Source organism: Sorghum bicolor, chromosome 9 (genome assembly GCF_000003195.3).
Source record: "Sorghum bicolor cultivar BTx623 chromosome 9, Sorghum_bicolor_NCBIv3, whole genome shotgun sequence".
NCBI lineage: Eukaryota > Viridiplantae > Streptophyta > Magnoliopsida > Poales > Poaceae > Sorghum > Sorghum bicolor.
The window spans coordinates 11,611,928-11,630,527 of NC_012878.2; the positions used below are offsets into that span (position 1 = coordinate 11,611,928).

The 18,600-nt window shown below is 40.2% G+C and overlaps 1 protein-coding gene across 1 annotated transcript; it reads left to right on the forward strand.

Annotated features, from left to right (window-relative positions):
* LOC110430303 (post-GPI attachment to proteins factor 3-like) lies at positions 4,472-11,340 on the forward strand. The gene is made up of 6 exons (XM_021447790.1): positions 4,472-4,772; positions 4,847-4,972; positions 9,074-9,335; positions 9,428-9,627; positions 9,719-9,906; positions 10,538-11,340. Exons 2-6 carry the CDS (start codon positions 4,869-4,871, stop codon positions 10,822-10,824), a joined length of 1,041 nt encoding a protein of 346 aa, XP_021303465.1. The 5' UTR covers positions 4,472-4,772; positions 4,847-4,868; the 3' UTR covers positions 10,825-11,340.

An 18,600-nucleotide genomic window follows, 5' to 3' on the forward strand; every position in this document is an offset into this window, starting at 1 on the left:
GTGTCCCACCTGAATGCTGTAACGAATGCTTATTGTCTTTGCTATGCCAAGACAGAGGCAATGCCCTAAATTTCTAAAACAAAAAATTAAAAAGGTGGCCCACTTAAAGATTTTTGTCACCGCTCGTGCCACATCGACAACACCGCTAGCCGCCCCTGTTTGGCTATCCGGGACACCTAACTCACATGTCACATTCAAAGCCTCCAAAACTGAAATTTCCATTACCTGCTCTAATTCTCATATCTAAGAATAGTGGCTGGAGATTCAATTCAAGTGAACCTCTAGACTGTAGCAATCGGGGCAACGAAGTTTGAAAAAAAAATCAATGACCCATAAAACGGAGTAGGGGGATGTCAATCTAGAATCAAGATGGGAAATGACTTGTCTGTGAGTACTAACCAGGAACTCTCTGTCCTGGATGTACTCATCTCCACAGCGCTTTGCTGTTAATAATATATTAGCCGTTTGTGATAAAAAAAAAACCTTAAGAAATCTGTGGCTTCTGAAATTCCTACCGATGGATTCCATGCATCAAAAGGGCATCCATTTCCATGCCGTGAGCAGTCCATTTGTCACGACCTACTGCACGAATCAACGGTGTGAAATAGAAATCTGTCCACTGGCCGATGGCCGGGAGTAGAAAAACTGCGATCGATCATGGACGGCAGATATGCAAGAGGACAACAGATATGGCAACGTAGATCGAACGTGCGCACTGCCCAGCAAATGGAAGCATGGAAAGATGCTCAGATGGTCAGATGCTAGAACGATTTCACAGGCATTGAGACCAGTCACATGCAAATCAGCATATATATACGCGCGCTGTAGAGATTGGCAGGATGTATAAGGTGAGTCCGAAGACAAATGACCACAATGGTACTCATGTGTCATGACTTGTACTTCTATTTTGAAACTAAATGGATTCCCATGTGTTGCTGTGGAAGTTTATAAATTATTATGAACAAACAAACGAATGAACTACACAAAATATATAAATGGTAACATTTTTAGACCGAATGAAAATATAGTTGTAGATCACTCTCACACTTCTATGAACACAACTCTACTGCTATGAGCACTTCCGAAAGACTGAGAATATGCCAACAGATCCGAAAGACTGAGAATATGCCAACAGATCTTGAAATTAGGGAAGTCACTACATATATCTTACCACCGAAAGAATAATGTTGTTAAATCTAAAATAAATACAAGAAAATATAAACACCCACGTCAAGTCGGAGAAAATCTAGATGGATAATTTCCACCATATGAAAACTAAGCTTATTTCACTTGATTTTATTTTCTTTAGTTAGGAATTTTGCCTAAACAAAAGAAATACAAAGGATCTTGGGCAAGAGTATCCGATCATATATGTATAAAGGTTTTCAATGCGGAAAACAAATCAACTAATCTGATTTTAAGTACATATTATTTCATATGTATAGAGTTTTTTAGTTTTTATATATTTTGATTTTTTATATTTTTATGTAGTATATTAACCAAACAATATATGAACCTAGACTTCTCCTTCTTTTGGTTCTGGATCAAAAATAATAAAATAAAAAAAATCCTATTTTTCAAATTTTTAAATAATGAATAAATCTAGTTGCATTCGAATTTTTTGATGGTGAGACTATTGATAATTGGACTTGCTTTATGCAGCAGCTGCAACAGGCAATTAGCAATCCACCTCACCTAGCTGTAAGTTCATACTCCCTCTAGATGGACACAGCTAGATATTTCTAGTTGCATTCGAATTTTTTGATGGTGAGACTATTGATAATTGGACTTAGTTTATGCAGTAGCTGCAACAGGCAATTAGTAATCTACCTCACCTAGCTGTAAGTTCATACTCCCTCCGTATCTATTTTACTTGTCGTTTTGGGCTACTCGAACGATTCCGTAATACTTGATGTCACGCGGTTGCATAGTCAATTATGCACGCAACTGCCCTGTTTTGGGCTACTCGAACAATTCCATAATACTTGACGTCGCGCGGTCGCATAGTCAATTATGCATGCAACTGCCCCTGCCCATTGCTGGGCCAAAACATGCATGTGCACAACAATAAAAAAAATACGGTAGCTAAGAGGAGTCAAACCAGCAACCAGTAGCCTTGGAACACAAAGGTCTCACCAATTGAGCTATATCAGATTGTTGTATAGAAAACATTCACAACCCTATTTAATAGGGGCAAAGCAGGAAAACTAACCCCTAATTAATCACTCCTTGGTTATCATAATTTTGTCCTAAACATCAACTAATTCGGGTATGGAGGGAGTATGCTTGCAAGGGCCTAGAAAATGCAGTGAAGAAGGTATACCCTTGGGCAGAGCATAAAAAATGTTTTGTTCATCTGATGAAGAATTTTAGAAAGAGGTTTTGAGGGCATGCATTTAGGAGAATGTATGCGATAGCGAGGACAACCAGAATAACATGAATACTTGATGAAGAATATGTATGAAGTAAATAAGAAGGTTGAGCCATGGTTGAAAGACAATCACAAGTTGAAGTAGATGAGGAGTCAATTCTCAGAGGCAATAAAGTGTGATCATATCACCAATAATGTGGCAGAGGTTTGCAATAATTGGGTGAAAGACATTAAGAACCTAATTCTAGGTAACATAAAGAGATAGGAATCCTAATTCTAATCGCAATAGATCTCTTCGATTATGAGTAATATGAATATGAAAACTAATAAACAAATAGAAAAATTATAACATTTGGGACTTAAATTGGACATTTTGTACTCAAATCTCTTCCAAACTTGAAATATTTTCAATTAATGACTATATTGCCCCTAGGGGCTAATAAACACCCTACTGCTAGCGCCGGCTGCTGCTGCAAGCCTGGCCGGCTGTTCACGAGGGCTCACGAGGGCAGACGACCGGACCCGGATGATAAGGCGGAGAAAGCTCCGGATGGCCTCGACGCTGCATGTCCGCACGCACAGGCACACGGGGCATGCCATGGCCGCGTCGCCCGCTGCGAAGCACTCGCGCAGAGGGGGAGGTGCCTGCAGGGGAGGAGCACGACGGAGGCCGGCCTGAGGCGGCAGCTGAGGCACGCGCGGTCCAACGATGTCCCTGGACCCGTGGTGCGGCGGCAAGGGTCCACGTACGCTGATGACGAGGACTCCGCCAGGCTAGCGTCGCCGGTGGCGTCGCCGCGGCCGCGTCGTGCTCGATCGCTCATATATATATAGGCCTGAGTCAGACATCAAATAGCTTCGATTTGCATTATGGGTAGGTCAATCTATATTTTCGCAAAATGGATCATAATAAAATAGATTTTAGGTATCTAGGGAAGATCCACGATGCAGAAAAGATAAAAGGGGTTCAGGAATTGTTAAATTTAGATATATGACCCTAGAGGAAGAATATCGGACCCGAGAGAAAGAGTATAGGACTCGAGAGGAAGACTCTTGCCGGGAATGAGCGGATTTGTTGCAGAATTAGTAGTATTTTTTGGACTAATTACTAGTCCTAAATTTATGTTAATGCCAAAAATGCTAATTACTTTTGTAATGGCTTATAATCCTCCAAACTACCTTCAAATAAAGCTCTCAGTGTCAGTGTTGGCACAGCAGAGTGCTTTCGCCGTTGGTGTTATTTCCGATCTCAATGCATTTCACCGCTCCACCGGAAATTTCCTTTGCCCCTACCATACTCCAGCTTGGTAGTTTCCACCGTGCTAGAAAGTGAAATAGAATGAAATAGAGCCACTTTGGGCTTCCCTATGAAATGAGGCATGGAACGGAGCCACTACGAAGAAATTCCGGGATTTACTGGAGCTGCGCGTGCAGGGTGACCACAGCGGTCTACTCCGAGAGCGCCTTGGCCTGCCACGCCGCCGCCTCGCCGCGGAGGCGCGTGAGCCGCTGCTCCAGCTTGGCACCGCGTCGCGCCTCGCGCTCTGCGTCCGCCGCCTTCTCACGCAGCCTGCGCGCCGCGGACTGGTTGTGGCGCGGCAGCCGATCGGCCATCGGTAGTAGCAGCCGGCCAGGCATGTAGTAGCAGCAGGTCAGACGCTAGCAGCAGACTGTTTATTAACCCCCAGGATAATATGGCCATTAATTAAAAATATTTCAAGTTTGGAAGAGATTTAAGTACAAACGTCCAATTTAAGTCTCAAATTTTATAATAGCAAAGCGTCCATGTTTTAAATAGCGAGCTAAAGCTAAGGTGTTTAACGTTTTATAAACTGTAATTAGCGTACTTTAGCGGTAAAATTGTGCATAAACGCAAATAGCGGCATAGCTATTTTGGACTATAGCGGCAAAAATAGCGGGCTATTTTTTCCATGCAAAGCGTTAACGATTCGGGAGCATTTTAGCGAAGCAAATGTTTAGTGTCCTATTATAGTGAAACCCACACGATTGGAGTCCTATAATCACAAATTTCTCAAATTTCAAAGTAATTTCAGATTATATTTCGAAAGATCTACTAATCTAGGTATAAATGTTGGGTTAAATATGAAAAGATTGTCCGTAGAGCTAGAAGACGACGACGACTTCACGGGCTCATTCCCCAGTTCAGGCGATCTCCACTGCCGCCGCCTCCATTCCAGTTCAGCAGCAGCTCTCAGCGTCGTTCCTTCTCGGCCCTCCACTATCCGTGTGCCGGCCGTACTCATCTCCTGCGGTCCTACCTGGTTAAAATCCTGCAACCGGCTCATCCGCCGCCACGCCGGGTCGCTGCGGAGCGCCGCTGTCCTTCTCCATTCCCCTCCAACAAAGCTATCCAAAAGCGAAGAGTTGCTGCTGCTTCTCGGTAAGCCCAGATTTGCTTGACTTCTCGGCTAAATCCCGATTAGCCGCCTCCCTGATATCACTGGGGTTTCGCAGGACCCTGGGCGTGTCCGCCGCGATGGGTGGAGGCGTCTGGGTTTTCCAGTTGGTTTCCCTTCTTGCGCTTGGCTTTGTGCTCAGCAGTGTCGAGGCTAGCCTGGGAGATATTGATCCGCGGTACAGGTGAGACGCATCTCTGTTTGGTTCTCGAATTTTGACTTGTCACCAGCAGTGGAAATGTATTTTTGCCTGAATTGTTTTCTACTCCGTAGATCCTTATACGGGGATTATGCTGTGGGATTCCTTATACGGGGATTGTGCACAGAAGTGTTCATGGTTAGACTATTGTTGATCATTAATCCTTGTAGTTAGTAGGTACCATAAATCTTGGACAAGGCATTGCACTCTTAGTCATCTTATATCGTGTAAAGATGTGTTCCTGTTTGAATTGTGGTTGATGTAAACTCACATGCTAGCTATTTGGCTACATAAAACATATTCAAACTGAGAAGGGTGCCTTCAAGTAGACACATTTTCAAAATAAAACAGCTCAATAGCTGTAGTAAATGACTGTTGGTTTAACGAACTTGCTTTCTTTGGTAAGTGGAAGGTGTCTCAGTGTCATGTGAGAAAAGATGTGAAGCAACCAGAGATGGAATTTACTAGAACAAGGCTGACTGCCTGGTATTTTAACAGCACTCAAGCTGTAGCAAACTGTACAATGCTTCCTTGGGAGTTGGGAACTAGAAGCTTGTGCCTAATGATTTCTTTTTTGGAGTCGGTGGAAAATTATGAATTACACACACTTATGCACATCTGACTTATTCTATTATGGCTGCCCTTTTGTTCCTTTGCTAATACATTGGATTTGAAATTTCTGACATTAATACCATTTAGAAGAGAAATATTCACTTCAGTGGTGTGGTGGAAATATGTGGTCTTTCTCAAACTGTGGATGACAATCGGCAAAGTGTTTTTGTTAACTGAAGTTGAAAGTGCTAAGATGGCTGTAGAGTGGCCAAGGGGCGTAGTTTTCACATATACTGTTGACAAACTGTAACAGTTCTCGGGAAAAACTTTTATATATTGAGAAAAAGGAAAGATGGGCATACTTGCAGTTGCAGCATTTAAATTCAGGGGGGGAAAACTGCTACAGATTGTAACAGTTTTTGCCCTTTGGTAATCGTCCTAGATTTGGATATGACATTATTAGCATTTTGGTACTGGGACTCTTTGGTACTGTTTAGAAAAATAAAAGATAGCTAACCCTTTGAATTGTATTAAAAACCATAGTTAATCTAGTTAGGTTACACCTAGTAAGTCATCGTCATTGACAATAACCGTTAGACAGGAAAAAATGCCTCTGTTACCCTTGTACTTTAAGGAGCATGACAAGAGAATTGAGTCATTTTGTATCAACTTTGGTCTATATAAATACCTCAATGCTTTCCTAGGGAGATATCCTCATCTCCTTGTTAACCACCATATGTGCACTACTTTATGTTACTAGTTGCCAAACATCGTGGCTATTCATCCCAGGTGCGATTAACAGTTCAGCCATTTGCAGTTACGACTTGCACTAATGCTTTCCACATTTGTTTGGTTGTGAAATTTCTAGTATAATCAACCTTGTTGCAGACATCTGGCATGCATCCATTATTCTTTTTTTTTCTATTCATGGAGAATACAGTAAGGTTTGAATTGATCGAATTGTAGTTGTAGTGTATGGGCCTGTTTGGTTTGAGGCCTAAGCATTGTGCCTGAGGGAAACTGCTGCCTGAAGGTAGCCTAAAACTTTGATGACTTTTGCCTGTTCAGGCTATAGTGTGTTTAGTACCTGAGCCTGAAATTGAATAGTTGCTAAATGCTAATATACCTTTGCGGTTGTCCATAAAATATTAGCTCAATTGTTTTCTTAGATGAAAACTATTGGTACATACAATTTTCAAAGATGGATTATGGTTAGACTATCATTTTAAATTACTGTACCCTTGTCATGGAACAACACGATTGTGCATCCATCTTCCCATGGGACATGCAGTAGCATCAATGAGCATTTAGTGGCATGAATCAACAGTAATTAACAATGCACTGAAATGTGAGTAACGGATGTTGGAGCATTGATTGAGTTTGCTGAGCACTTTTGTGTGCCTGAGTGACCAAACAAGGTACACGCAGTGACTAGGGATGCAAAAGGCCAAAGAGCAATCTACACAGGGCTCAATTCAAACAGACCCTACAATCTACTCAGGGCTTAATCCAATATACCTGTGTACCTGTGGCATTTTAAAGAATGTTGCAGCTGTCTGCTTCGTTTTAGTGAACGCTTCTTTTACCAGAGTAGCTCATTCCAAAGCAGCTGTTTCAGAGGTAGGCAGAAGTGACTAGGTTTTTTTTGCAGTAGGTGATCCAAACCATTTTTATTAATGCCGGTTTTACTAGCATTTGTTTGCTTCCATAAGATGGCATTACCCTAAAAAACTTAACTGTGCTAATGCATTTGTACTACCTAGCTCGGGCGAATTTGGAGTGGGCAAATGGCCTGCCCATGATTTGGCAGGGCCAACAGAAGGTTCTGGGTGAGGTGGCTCTCTTGACTGTTTGCATGGACTATGGAATCTTTTGGTTATCCAAGCTTCAATAGTTTTTTTTTTCTATTGAACTGTGCATTGGATTCATAATATGTTGGAACCAACATGTTCCTTGGAATTAAATTAAATCGACAACCATGATGAATATATTTTGACACTAAAAATATAGTGACATGGGGTCCACATGTTGTAGACATATTCAAGAGATTTTGACAGTATTGTCATGGTTACACTCCAGCAAACCTATTATGGAAATTTTGGTTGTGACTGGTTTTAGTTATGACCAATTTTTGGCAGGGTTGCTGACTTCTTTACTGCTTAGTCTTGAGTGTTGGAGTCCGGGATCCTACACAGGTTGTAGCTGAAGGAGGTGGGATGTTGAGGTTTGATCACCCGGCAGCGGGGTTGCGACACCGTGCTGGCGCTCGGCGTCGAGAGAGCAGAGAAGGCGTGGGAGCGAGTAACAGGGGAGCAGGAGAGATCGAAATCAATCTCCAACTAGCCTTTTCATTAACCAAGAGTTTAGGCCTTATAGCCAAATCCTAACAACCTGCTAAACCTCACAAGCCCAAATCAATCTAACAAACTGAGTCTAATCCTTTTCTAAGAAGCAGGGAGTAGCAGGTCACCCTGTGGTGACCGCAAGCTGAGCATGCCAAGGTCCACGCCATACGGTTTCTCAGCCACGGTTGCGCTTACGTCTCTGGTGGTCCACCATAACACTGAGATAATGTGTTATTTGGTCTTTTGATTGAGGAGCTAGAACTACAATAGAATCTAGTCCAGTGCAATTAAGTGATGTCCATTTTTTTTTAAAAAAAAAGGCAACTAATGCTTCTGGTTTTGGTAAGCTGCAGCTGCTACTGCGTCGCTTCTGTTGACTCTCTGTGACTGTAGGTGTACCTCTCCATAGTTACAGAAGTCTAACAAGGGTAGCCTAACTAGGCCGTTTGCTAGGAATTTTACATATTTTAGTCAGTTTATGTTCTCATGGTCTCCAAATTTCATGTTTCAAGTAGACAAGGCAGGTGTATTGTGAGATATGCTTAGTTGTAGTAAGATTTATTTTGCCTTCCATGGTTATGTTTGTATTCTTTATTTCTTGTAGGCTCTTTTCATATTGCATCTGCTACTAGCTGTTATGAACCCTAGTTTATTTGGAACCATTGCCAGGAAGATGGCTGGGCAAAGTCAGCTTGGAGGGAGACTAGAGTAATTTGGGGGAATTGGATTAATTCTTTTTTTTTCATTGCCTTCCTGAAAGGAGACACTATCTCATCCTTATAGAGATGAGAGGAGACATGACCCCTAAGAAACTAATCTATAGAAATAAGGAAGTAACCTGATCTAGTCTAATCTTTTTCCTAATCCTTATCCCTTGCCATGAGAGTCAGGTGGGCTGGCTCTCCGGCCACCCATAACTCTAGCCTACTACCAATAACACTCAACACTATTTTGAAATTAATTTTAGTAAATTTTCACATCGTTTTGGTTTTGGTGAACACTACCTGAGTATGCTCTTCTTTTTTTAGCTTCCCATTTGGCTTAAATAAAATATCACTAGATGTCACATTAATTGTCAATCCTAGTTGATGCCACACTGATGTAATTACCCTTTATTGTGATGAATTACTTCAACCTACTACTATTTAGGAGCTTATGAAAAACTTTTGTTCTGCTGATCAACCTTTAGAACCTGCGTGAGGGAGTGTCAGACCACAGGGATTACTGGGGAGAATATCATCAGCCACTGCCAGTCCAAAGAGAATGACACATCTGTTGGAGGTTCTTGGTACAACCAGGAGCAAATTTACGTGCAGTGGAAACAACTGAACTGTATGACAGATTGTCGCTACTTCTGCATGATGCAGAGAGAAGGGGAACGGCAATCACTTGGCCTGAGCCCTGTGAAATATCATGGCAAATGGCCTTTCTTACGTGTTTCTGTGTTCCAGGTATGTTTTGTGCAGATGGGATCCTGAGATAACAATTTTTTCTATCATTAGTTCTTGACGGCATCTCAATTACATCCCACAACCTTCTTCAGGAACCTCTTTCAGTTGCACTATCTGCTATGAACCTATTAGTGCACTTCGCTGGGTGGCTTTCATTTTTCCTTCTAGTGAATTACAAATTACCTCTTAGACCCCAGACGAAGAGAACTTACTATGAATATACTGGCTTATGGCATATCTATGCAATTTTATCAATGAATGCATGGTTCTGGAGCTCCATCTTCCATACTAGGTATGAAGTTTCTCAGTGCCTTCAATATATTATGAAACTTGGAGGTACAACTGTAATTTGCGGCATCTAACTCCACATGCTTATTCTGTAGAGATATTGACTTGACTGAGAAGTTGGACTACTCTTCAGCTGTTGCGCTGCTTGGATACTCGTTAATCCTTTCATTGCTAAGGACTTTCAATGTCAAGGATGAGGCTACCAGAGTGATGTTTGCAGCCCCTATTTTGGCATTCGTTACAACTCACATCTTGTATCTTAACTTCTATGAGCTTGACTATGGTAAAGCTGCTTTCACTTTTTGCTATACATCTGCCATTGTTATATGAGGATTAATCTCACTTCGTATCTGTTGCATATTTTAACAGATTTTGCATTCTCCTGCTGCTAGTTTTACCATGCCTTTTTTTAATACAGTAGCAACCATGTATGCCTCTTTAGCGACAGCTGTACATTTGTTAACAAAAGCTATACAAAAATGCAGTCATTGGTAATCTACTCCACAAAAGCTATACAAAAATGCAGTCAGAACGTGCTATGCATGTGTTTTATTAAGAGAAGGGGGAAACAGCCCACAAAAGTATATATAGTACAAACAAATAGGAAACAGACCAGCACGCGAAGTGCCTACTGACTAGGAAGACAGGAAACAAAGAGAGGAGACAAGAAGGAAAGGAAAAACAAATCTGAGCCGCCACACCACATACGGCTCAAATCACACTCAAAGCTACTGCTCCTAGTGCCACTATATATTATGCAAAAGGATAACTTGGCTTGCGACCAATGACCTGCTTCCTCTTAGTGATCTACGTAGTAATTATTTTTCTTCAGTTTTAGTTCACACAAATTAGTTGCATCTCTGCAAAATATGTAGGCGCTAATCAAATGTTTTATCTGCTGAATCTTTTGTCAGGATGGAACATGAAAGTCTGTGTGGTGATGGCTGTGGTTCAACTTCTATCATGGGCAATTTGGGGTGGTGTAAGCAGACACCCGGCACGACTCAAGCTTTGGACAGTTGTTTTTGGAGGTGCACTAGCTATGCTTCTCGAACTCTATGACTTTCCTCCATACATGGGCTATGCCGATGCCCACTCTCTGTGGCATGCAAGCACGATTCCACTCACGTATCTCTGGTGGAGCTTCATTAAGGATGACGCTGAATTCCGCACCTCAACACTCATCAAGAAGGCAAAGTAAGCGAAGGGGCCACAGGTTGGTTAATATAGGATCTGGGAGGGTACAGATTTCATGGTCTACTCAAGGAACATTGGGACACAGTGGGTCATCAGACATTATGAAATGAAACCTCGGTATATTTGCCCCCCTTCATGCTCATGTCGTCAGTCCCAGAAAGACATTCATCTTCGTCCACTCGTGGTTTTGGTACACAAACTCAGCATCATCTCCTTCGGGGTACATATTATGCCCTTCTGATCTGTCTGCTGATTGACCTGAACGTATACTGTGATTAAATCGGCATCTTATGTTTTTCTTTTGTACTGGTGGGGCTCGCAAATTTTTGTCATCGCCTATTCTATTGTGCAAAATTGGACTGAACAATGGGCTTGAAACCTTTGTAAGATCCTGAAGCCCCTTTTATACCAAAAAAACAAAATGTGGGCATCATGAATTCCAACGCTACAAAGATTGTAGCCGCCATGGAGGGGACCCTTAGATCCTGCTCTAAACTACAGTTCCAGTGGATTTGATCCAGTCTAGTGCGTTCGATTTGATTTGGGTCGTCGCTTTCAGTCGGATCTCTCAAAAGGGAATGGGGACGTCTTGTTATCATGCCCACTAGGTGACTGTCTCGACGGAGACAGGAACGAGTGGACAACAAAGTTTTGCAACTTGGGAACTTTGGAAGGTGGCCACTAGTGATTTATGTCACCGAGGACTCTGGAACTTTGGAAGGTGGCCACTAGTGATTTATGTCACCGAGGACTCTGAAAAAGAAACATTTACTCGAACTCTACGGATGTTGGGCTGGTGAGCTGCAGCTGCTTTTTTTTTTTTTACGAAACTGGAGGGGCCGAAGCCCCTACAGGGATTTTATTGAAAAAATAAAAGGCAGAAAACAGTACAAAGTAAGAAAAAGGGAGGAGGACAGTATACAGCACAGCATCAAGCTCCCTTTTCAAGAAACAAAGAAAGACAAAAATAAATAAACTCAGTCTGGGCTAAAGGCCTAATCTGTTCAACCATTGGGAAAACTGGGGGAGAAGAGCAGGCTTTACTCTATATGCTGCAACAGAGACGGCTCTTTTAGCAAAAATCTTTGGCAGCTTGCAAGACTAATCTGAGTTCCGCTGAAAATCAGCTCATTCCTTAATTTCCAAATTGACCACGAAAGAAGTATAATTGCGTCCATGGCAAATGGAGAAGTCAATTGATCCTTAATCTAGGAGAAAATTTCCGGGGAGGAACTCTGAATTGGGATGGACACATTGATGACATTCCAACACATGACCGAGAAGGGGCAGTTCACAAATAAGTGCTCTAAAGTTTCCTCAACAAGACTGTTGCAAAACACACAGCTGTAGAAGTCAAGATCCATCCCTCTTCTTCTAAGAATATTCCTGGTGCTCAATCTATCCTTGATAAGGAGCCAAAAAAAAGACTTTATGTTTTGGCTGACAATTGTTTTTTCCAAAGCCATCTATAAACTGGGTGGAGCACAGTGCGACCAAAGAGGATTCTGTAAACCTTTGCAGAGGCCGCAGTGGAGTGGATTGGTATAAGGGGTATTTAGTTTGGGCTGCTAAAGTTTAGCTGGCTAATTTTAGTCTCATTTTGTCACTTTTACCTAAATACTATGACTAAATGTGACTAAATGGATATTTAGCCAATTAATCACTTTTTGGTAATTCTTGAAGATGCTCTGAGATTGACGACAGGCACGCCTTTGACTACCTTTGTGCTCTAGGCGGCGGACTATGTGAAGATAACGGGACAGGGGTTTTTTTTTCGAACAAGACAAATTTGTTGTGGGAAGTAAAATTCGGATTCACTAGACTGTAATACTGATTATTTTTCCCCGTCAGTAGTCAGTAGGGACTGGGTATCGGTATCTAAAGAGTGTATTTTTTTTTTCTCCCAACAAAGTACTCCCACGTTGGAAGATCACATTGACAGTGAAACTCGAGACAGTGCGTGCGTACCAGGCGATGATAATAACAAGATTACAATTCCGGTCATGCTTTCTTCTTGTCGGTTGTCGCAGGTGTTTAGTGCTAATCACATCAGCAAATGAAATGCTAGTGTCCCTGTCAGCGCACATCGTTTTCCTGATCAAAGCCAACTCCGATCATTCTGGCACTTGGTGTAACAATCCTTTTTGCTATGTGGCCTTTGTTTGTCTTTTTGTCAAAACAACAAACAATTCTAAGCCGCATACCTGTGGGAAAATAAATTAGGTGCAATTCCCTCTGTCCTCGAAATTGAAAGAATGTAATTTTATCATATTGTTAAGTCAATCCATGTTAAAATAACTGAATCTATAAAAAAATATCAATATATATTGTATCCTTTCAAGAATGAAGGTTGCGAAGGAGAACTATTTGTCCTTCTTGAAAAGATCGTCTGCAATCATCAAGACGCATCCAATTTGGGGTAAAACTCGTTAGACGTTTTGTTGATACTTTGCTGTCATGGTTCAGATCGATTATTTGTTAGAATGCGAACGACTGATCATCACAATTCTGTACTCCAGCTACAGACTCTAGTCCCTTTCCATACGTGCATGTGCCAGCTCCTTCGTGGTGCAGCTTAGTTTATATATATATACAGCTGTGAGCTGTGAGCTGTTCACAATTAAACTACTGTAACGTATAGCATGATATTTTGGTTTGGATGATTATTACGTTGTAGTAGTGTGTATTTTCCAGTTCACATCCTTCAAAGATCATTATACATTACTCATTAATTTTCTATTTACTTTTGTATGAAAATTGCAAAAACACATACGTATTCGAATGACCTCCAAAAATCTTTCTTGTGAAAAATATTTTATGTAAAATTGTACAGCAGGAGAACAAATCCAGTTACTTCCGTAGTTCCGTTGTCCAGTAAAATGATTTATTTTTCAGAATAAAAATAACCAGAAGTCATCAGCTGATCAGCACAACTTAGCTTGTAATGATGGTATTCGGGTCACACAAAAATTTAAGTAATTGGAAATCTGGGTATTAGAAATTGTTACTCAGTGTTGGTCCAAAAAGACATTACCTGAAATTTCAGACTCGAGTTTAGGTTTTACATGACATAACCAACAATTTTGATAGAATTCTAGTAGCATTTTAAAACAATAAATGATAGTCCTTGAAATCATTTCATGTACGTCTTCATTTCAACTAACAACAAATAAATTATCAAGTTAGCATAGATCAATATTGAGCCATCAAATAATAGATTTACACTACGGTGAACCAATTCATGTCGTCATGTTAGAAGTAGAGGAGCAAATATTTGAGATATTTGTACATGGGTAGTTCGGGGTTTTATAGTTACTATCCGAAATTATGATTAGGTATTTTGGCTCCAAATACTTCAGGTGAACATTGAGGATTGAGTATTTTTTGGCCACCCCTAACAACTTGTGAAAAATCATTCTTCAAAATAATGAAATCTTGTAATTTTATCGATCCGAAACGAAGGACCAACACCTCTAAAAATCTTGTATTATATATGTATCTTCAATTTCCGAATTATATATATATATTCCATTTTAGCATCAGACAAGACTTATAATTTGTACTTAGGCCACTTCTTTTGCCCAAAACGATAGCTTTTGCAGATCGGAGGGAGTACATAAATGTAACATCCCTGATGTTACGAACACTAAAACTGGATCATGTCATCATAAGCATTGCAAAGCATATTTGTTAAGCACATTATTATGCATCAACTTAAAATAAGTTTATTTTGGTTGATTGTGCTTAGGGAATTAAAGTGTGTTTATCTTGTGAAGTGATGCTTGTGATGGTTGTTTAATCCCTAGTTAAGGAGGGTTGTAGGGAGGCAGCTAAGGAAAACCCCTAATTTCAACCCCAGTTTTTACCCCCTTTTGTGTAACTTAAAAACTATGCAAAATTTGGGGATGAGTTCAAAAGCAAAGTTGTAGATCTTGTGAAGGTGTACAACTTTGGTGTTTTGAGTTTTTGAAGTTTCAATACAAAATTGAAAGTAATTTTGAAAATACAGATTTTTAGAAATTGCCCACTTTTCCAATTTGAATCCCCAATTCAAAATCTATTTGGAATTTTGAAAAGTGACAAACATGAAAGTTGTAGAGCTCAAAAATTTGAACAACTTTCATGTTGGGAATTTTTCAAGTTGTTATGGAAAATCAAAAGTAATTTTGGAAATTCTGATATGCCCCAATTCAAAAATTGGAATTTCCCTAAATTGGAATTTGAAATTCAAACTGTTTTGTCAAATTCACCATTTTCCACTTAGAATCAGTTTTGGGAACCAAAACATGTTTTGTAGTTTGTAAATTTCTGCACAACTTTTGTTTTGGTGGAATTTTATCTTCAGTTCAAAATTTAGGCGAATTTTGCAAAACCACAAAATGGTTGGATAGGGCTCGCTACAGTGCTCGAGGCCGCCGGGGCAGAGCCGCTGCGTCCAGCGTCGCCACGCGCCTAGCCACGCAGCTGCTTGGCTGCGCGAGCCCGCCATGAAGTGGACGAGCCCCCGGCGTGCTCATCCACTCCCCTCAGTGACCACACTGCACGGCCACATCGTTTTCTCCTTTTCCGCTCGACGACGACGACCTTGCTGCGCTCCCAAATTCGCCTTCGTTGCTCCATTTCCAACCAAACCGAGAATACCAGAAGCTTCGCTGTCCCATTGCGCTGCTATAGCTCCCAACCATGCACCCTCAACTCCCTCAGAAGTCCCGCTAGCCTCCCTTCTTCTTCAGTGCCGGCAGGAGCTCCGCCATGGCTGCATCACCGTGGCCAGGCTTCCACAGGCTACCTCGGTCCAAGAAGTGGCTGGCAACGAGTGCGCCGGACCATGGAGATACTCCGTCACTGCTCCGTTGCAGCTATGGAGCACCCCAGCGCTGAAACGGCGATCTCCGACGAGTTCCTCTGTTTTCCATTCGCGACCAGGGACCTCGTGCAACAATTAGAACTTCTGCAGGGGCCTAGCTGCATAGACCGTGACTCAGGTGAATAGTGCTATAAGGACTTGTTTGTAGATGTTTTGTTGAATGTTTGAAAATTCATATCTAGAGTTTGGTAGCTCCAATTTTAGTGAACCAAATTTTGTTGTGCTCCTTGAGATGTCTAGTTTTTATTAAAAATATGAAACTGACCATGTTTTGTAGTAAAATAATTGGTTATGATTTATGCCTTTTAATTATGTTTAAAAAGGAGAAATTCATATCTCATTATGTATAGCTCCTATTTCCCTGAAATTTTTATGGTGTTCTCATGATGTTATGTGAGTGTTGCAGTAAAAATTTCATGTTCAGTAGATGATATATGGTTAAGTTATTAATTTATCTTGTTTAGTGCTTATTAAATAGTTTAAAATTAAACTAAAAATAAATAAATGTAAAATATGGTTCCTGTACCTTTATATGAGGTTGTTATATCATATAGGTACATAATTTAGCTATGTGTTTGTAGAAAATGTCAAGTTTCTTATTTATCTTGTTGTTACATGCTTCCTTGTGACGGAAAATTATCTTTTTCATGGAAATTGCTATACTTATCCAAATGGCATGAAATTTATACAGTAGAATCTGGAGAGCATATATGAGCTTCTGTAGTTTTCTCAGAATTTACTGTGTACTTTTGATATATGGTTATTACTTAGTCTATTTATCTAAATAAATTAATAAAGACATGAAAGGTATTTATTTAGGGATGGCCATGATGTTTTCTAGTATCTCTTTGATGTATTTAAACTGTTGGTGAGCTGGGTTTTGCCCAGGTTCAAGTTTGGAACATAAATGAAATATGATTTCTCTATAATTTAATTGTTAGTGGTTTCTCGATAGTTTTTAGAGCATGATGAATTGCTCTAGGTAAATAATGTTGGATATAAAACTTGTCTATAACAAAGTTGTATAGAATTCATGTATCTAGCTGGTGTTAAATTTTGGTGGCATTTGGCCTTATAGTTTCTGAGTTATGCCTGTTTAAATTTAAGTTTCAGAAATGGTTTCTTTCTGTCAAATCCTGGATCAGTTTCTGTAGTTGTGCAATTTCGACCTACTAAACTTGTGAATCCTGCTTTGATGATGAAAGATAAATTGTAGAAATTTTCATAAGCTTTCCAAAATATTATGGATCATGACTTTTGGTGATCTAGAACTCTGGTTATAGATGTATAAAGCTTAATGTCTGATTCTGTCTAAGGTCTGGACAGAATTGTTTATTCATGCTGTTTGGCCATCTTATCTATTAAATCAGTTCTCGAAGATAATAACAAAGTTGTAGAAAATTATCTAAGCTTTTCAGAAAGTCTAATATCACCTTTATTGGATGCTTGGATCTCTAATTATGGTTGAATGAAGTTGTGTATATGCTGCTGTCCTGGTTATGTGTGCAAATAGAGTTTATTGTTTTTAGCTAGCCTCTACTTAAATAATGAGTAGATTAATTTCCAAATTAGAATTTGAGTGCTTTTGGGATTGTGTGATGACCTGAGGTCATTATCTTTTATGACCTTTGGCACTTAATTATTGTTTGATGTTAATACTTAATTACTGCCATTAATATTTAATTAAGAATTGATTAAGATAAATAGAAAGCCTAATCATTTTAGGTTTTGATTGATCTTTGGGATTGATTGACAACCAGTGGTTACTTGGCATGATATGCTCCCTGGTTATGGATTATTTCATATAAATGATCTTTGTTGCCTGATATCTATACAACCTTGCTTCATGAAAATGATAAAATTTGCTTAGTAGTAATCTATGTTTTGATAGCTAAGTTAGTTTATTTCTATACCGTGAAGGTAAGTTGTACTCGAGATAGTTATGATTGTTGTTATCATCCAAGAACATGTAACCTGTCTTTATCATGTCATGAGCATCTCATTAATCATGCATATGCACTTTTACGTGTAGACTACGCTCTGGAGGAATCTGATCCTCAGTGGGTTGCTTCTGAGTTTGTGGATCCATCTGGTTTTGCTGAGTTGTCGGACTTCCCTTCCGACCAAGGCAAGCCCCGGACATTAAACTCTATCCTTGTATTTTCATAAAGTTATTTATATCACTTGAGTTAATATGATGCATTAGGTGAATAGGAGTTGAGTGAATCCTATTTGCTGCATTATCTACCTTGATGATTTCAATATTAACCTTGATACTTGTTTTATGAAAATACTTAGTATGCTTAGCCCTGCTTATTAGATAGGTTTTCAAATGAGAAAGTTTGAAGGGTTGTTGTGGTATACTTTTATGGTCAATGATGTTTCAACTTGAGACCGGTCGGTGGACTTGCTTTAAGAATGGAGTCTTAAAGTAGTGTCTCCAACTGTGTTGATTAAGGACCGTTCCGTTGTTGGCCTGCTGTGATTGAGACCTTTGAGTACAGCCCACATGCGTTGGTAAGCCTTACCTATAGCTATTCCGATACTTGAGAACGGCTAACCGCGTACTGGGAGTGGAGAGATGGCGAGAGTAGCGTGTACCCACCTTACGGATCTGAGATGACCAGGAAACATCTAGATTGGTTGTAGGATGGTGGTGTACTGTACTCTCGGGTGACGCTGGACCCGTTCTTGTATGGGAGGATCTATAGAAAAGGTTGACATATGCAAGATTAAGTTCTACATATGTCGTGTGGTACTGAATCTCCAGCTGGGTTTAATCGATTCGAATCGCCGTGTTTCCTTGGATATGGAGCCTCAATCCTCACCCCATCATCGTAGTAATAAATGGATCTTTGGTTTAAGAAAGAGGTGGTATGCTTAAGAAAGTTTGATAATAATTATGGTTAGTCA

Coding starts and splice junctions, on each gene's coding strand:
- LOC110430303 (XM_021447790.1), top strand. CDS start 4,869: ATGGGTGGAGGCGTCTGGGTTTTCCAGTTGGTTTCCCTTCTTGCGCTT. Junction 9,336..9,427: donor TACGTGTTTCTGTGTTCCAG/GTATGTTTTGTG, acceptor AACCTTCTTCAG/GAACCTCTTTCAGTTGCACT. Junction 9,628..9,718: donor AGCTCCATCTTCCATACTAG/GTATGAAGTTTC, acceptor CTTATTCTGTAG/AGATATTGACTTGACTGAGA.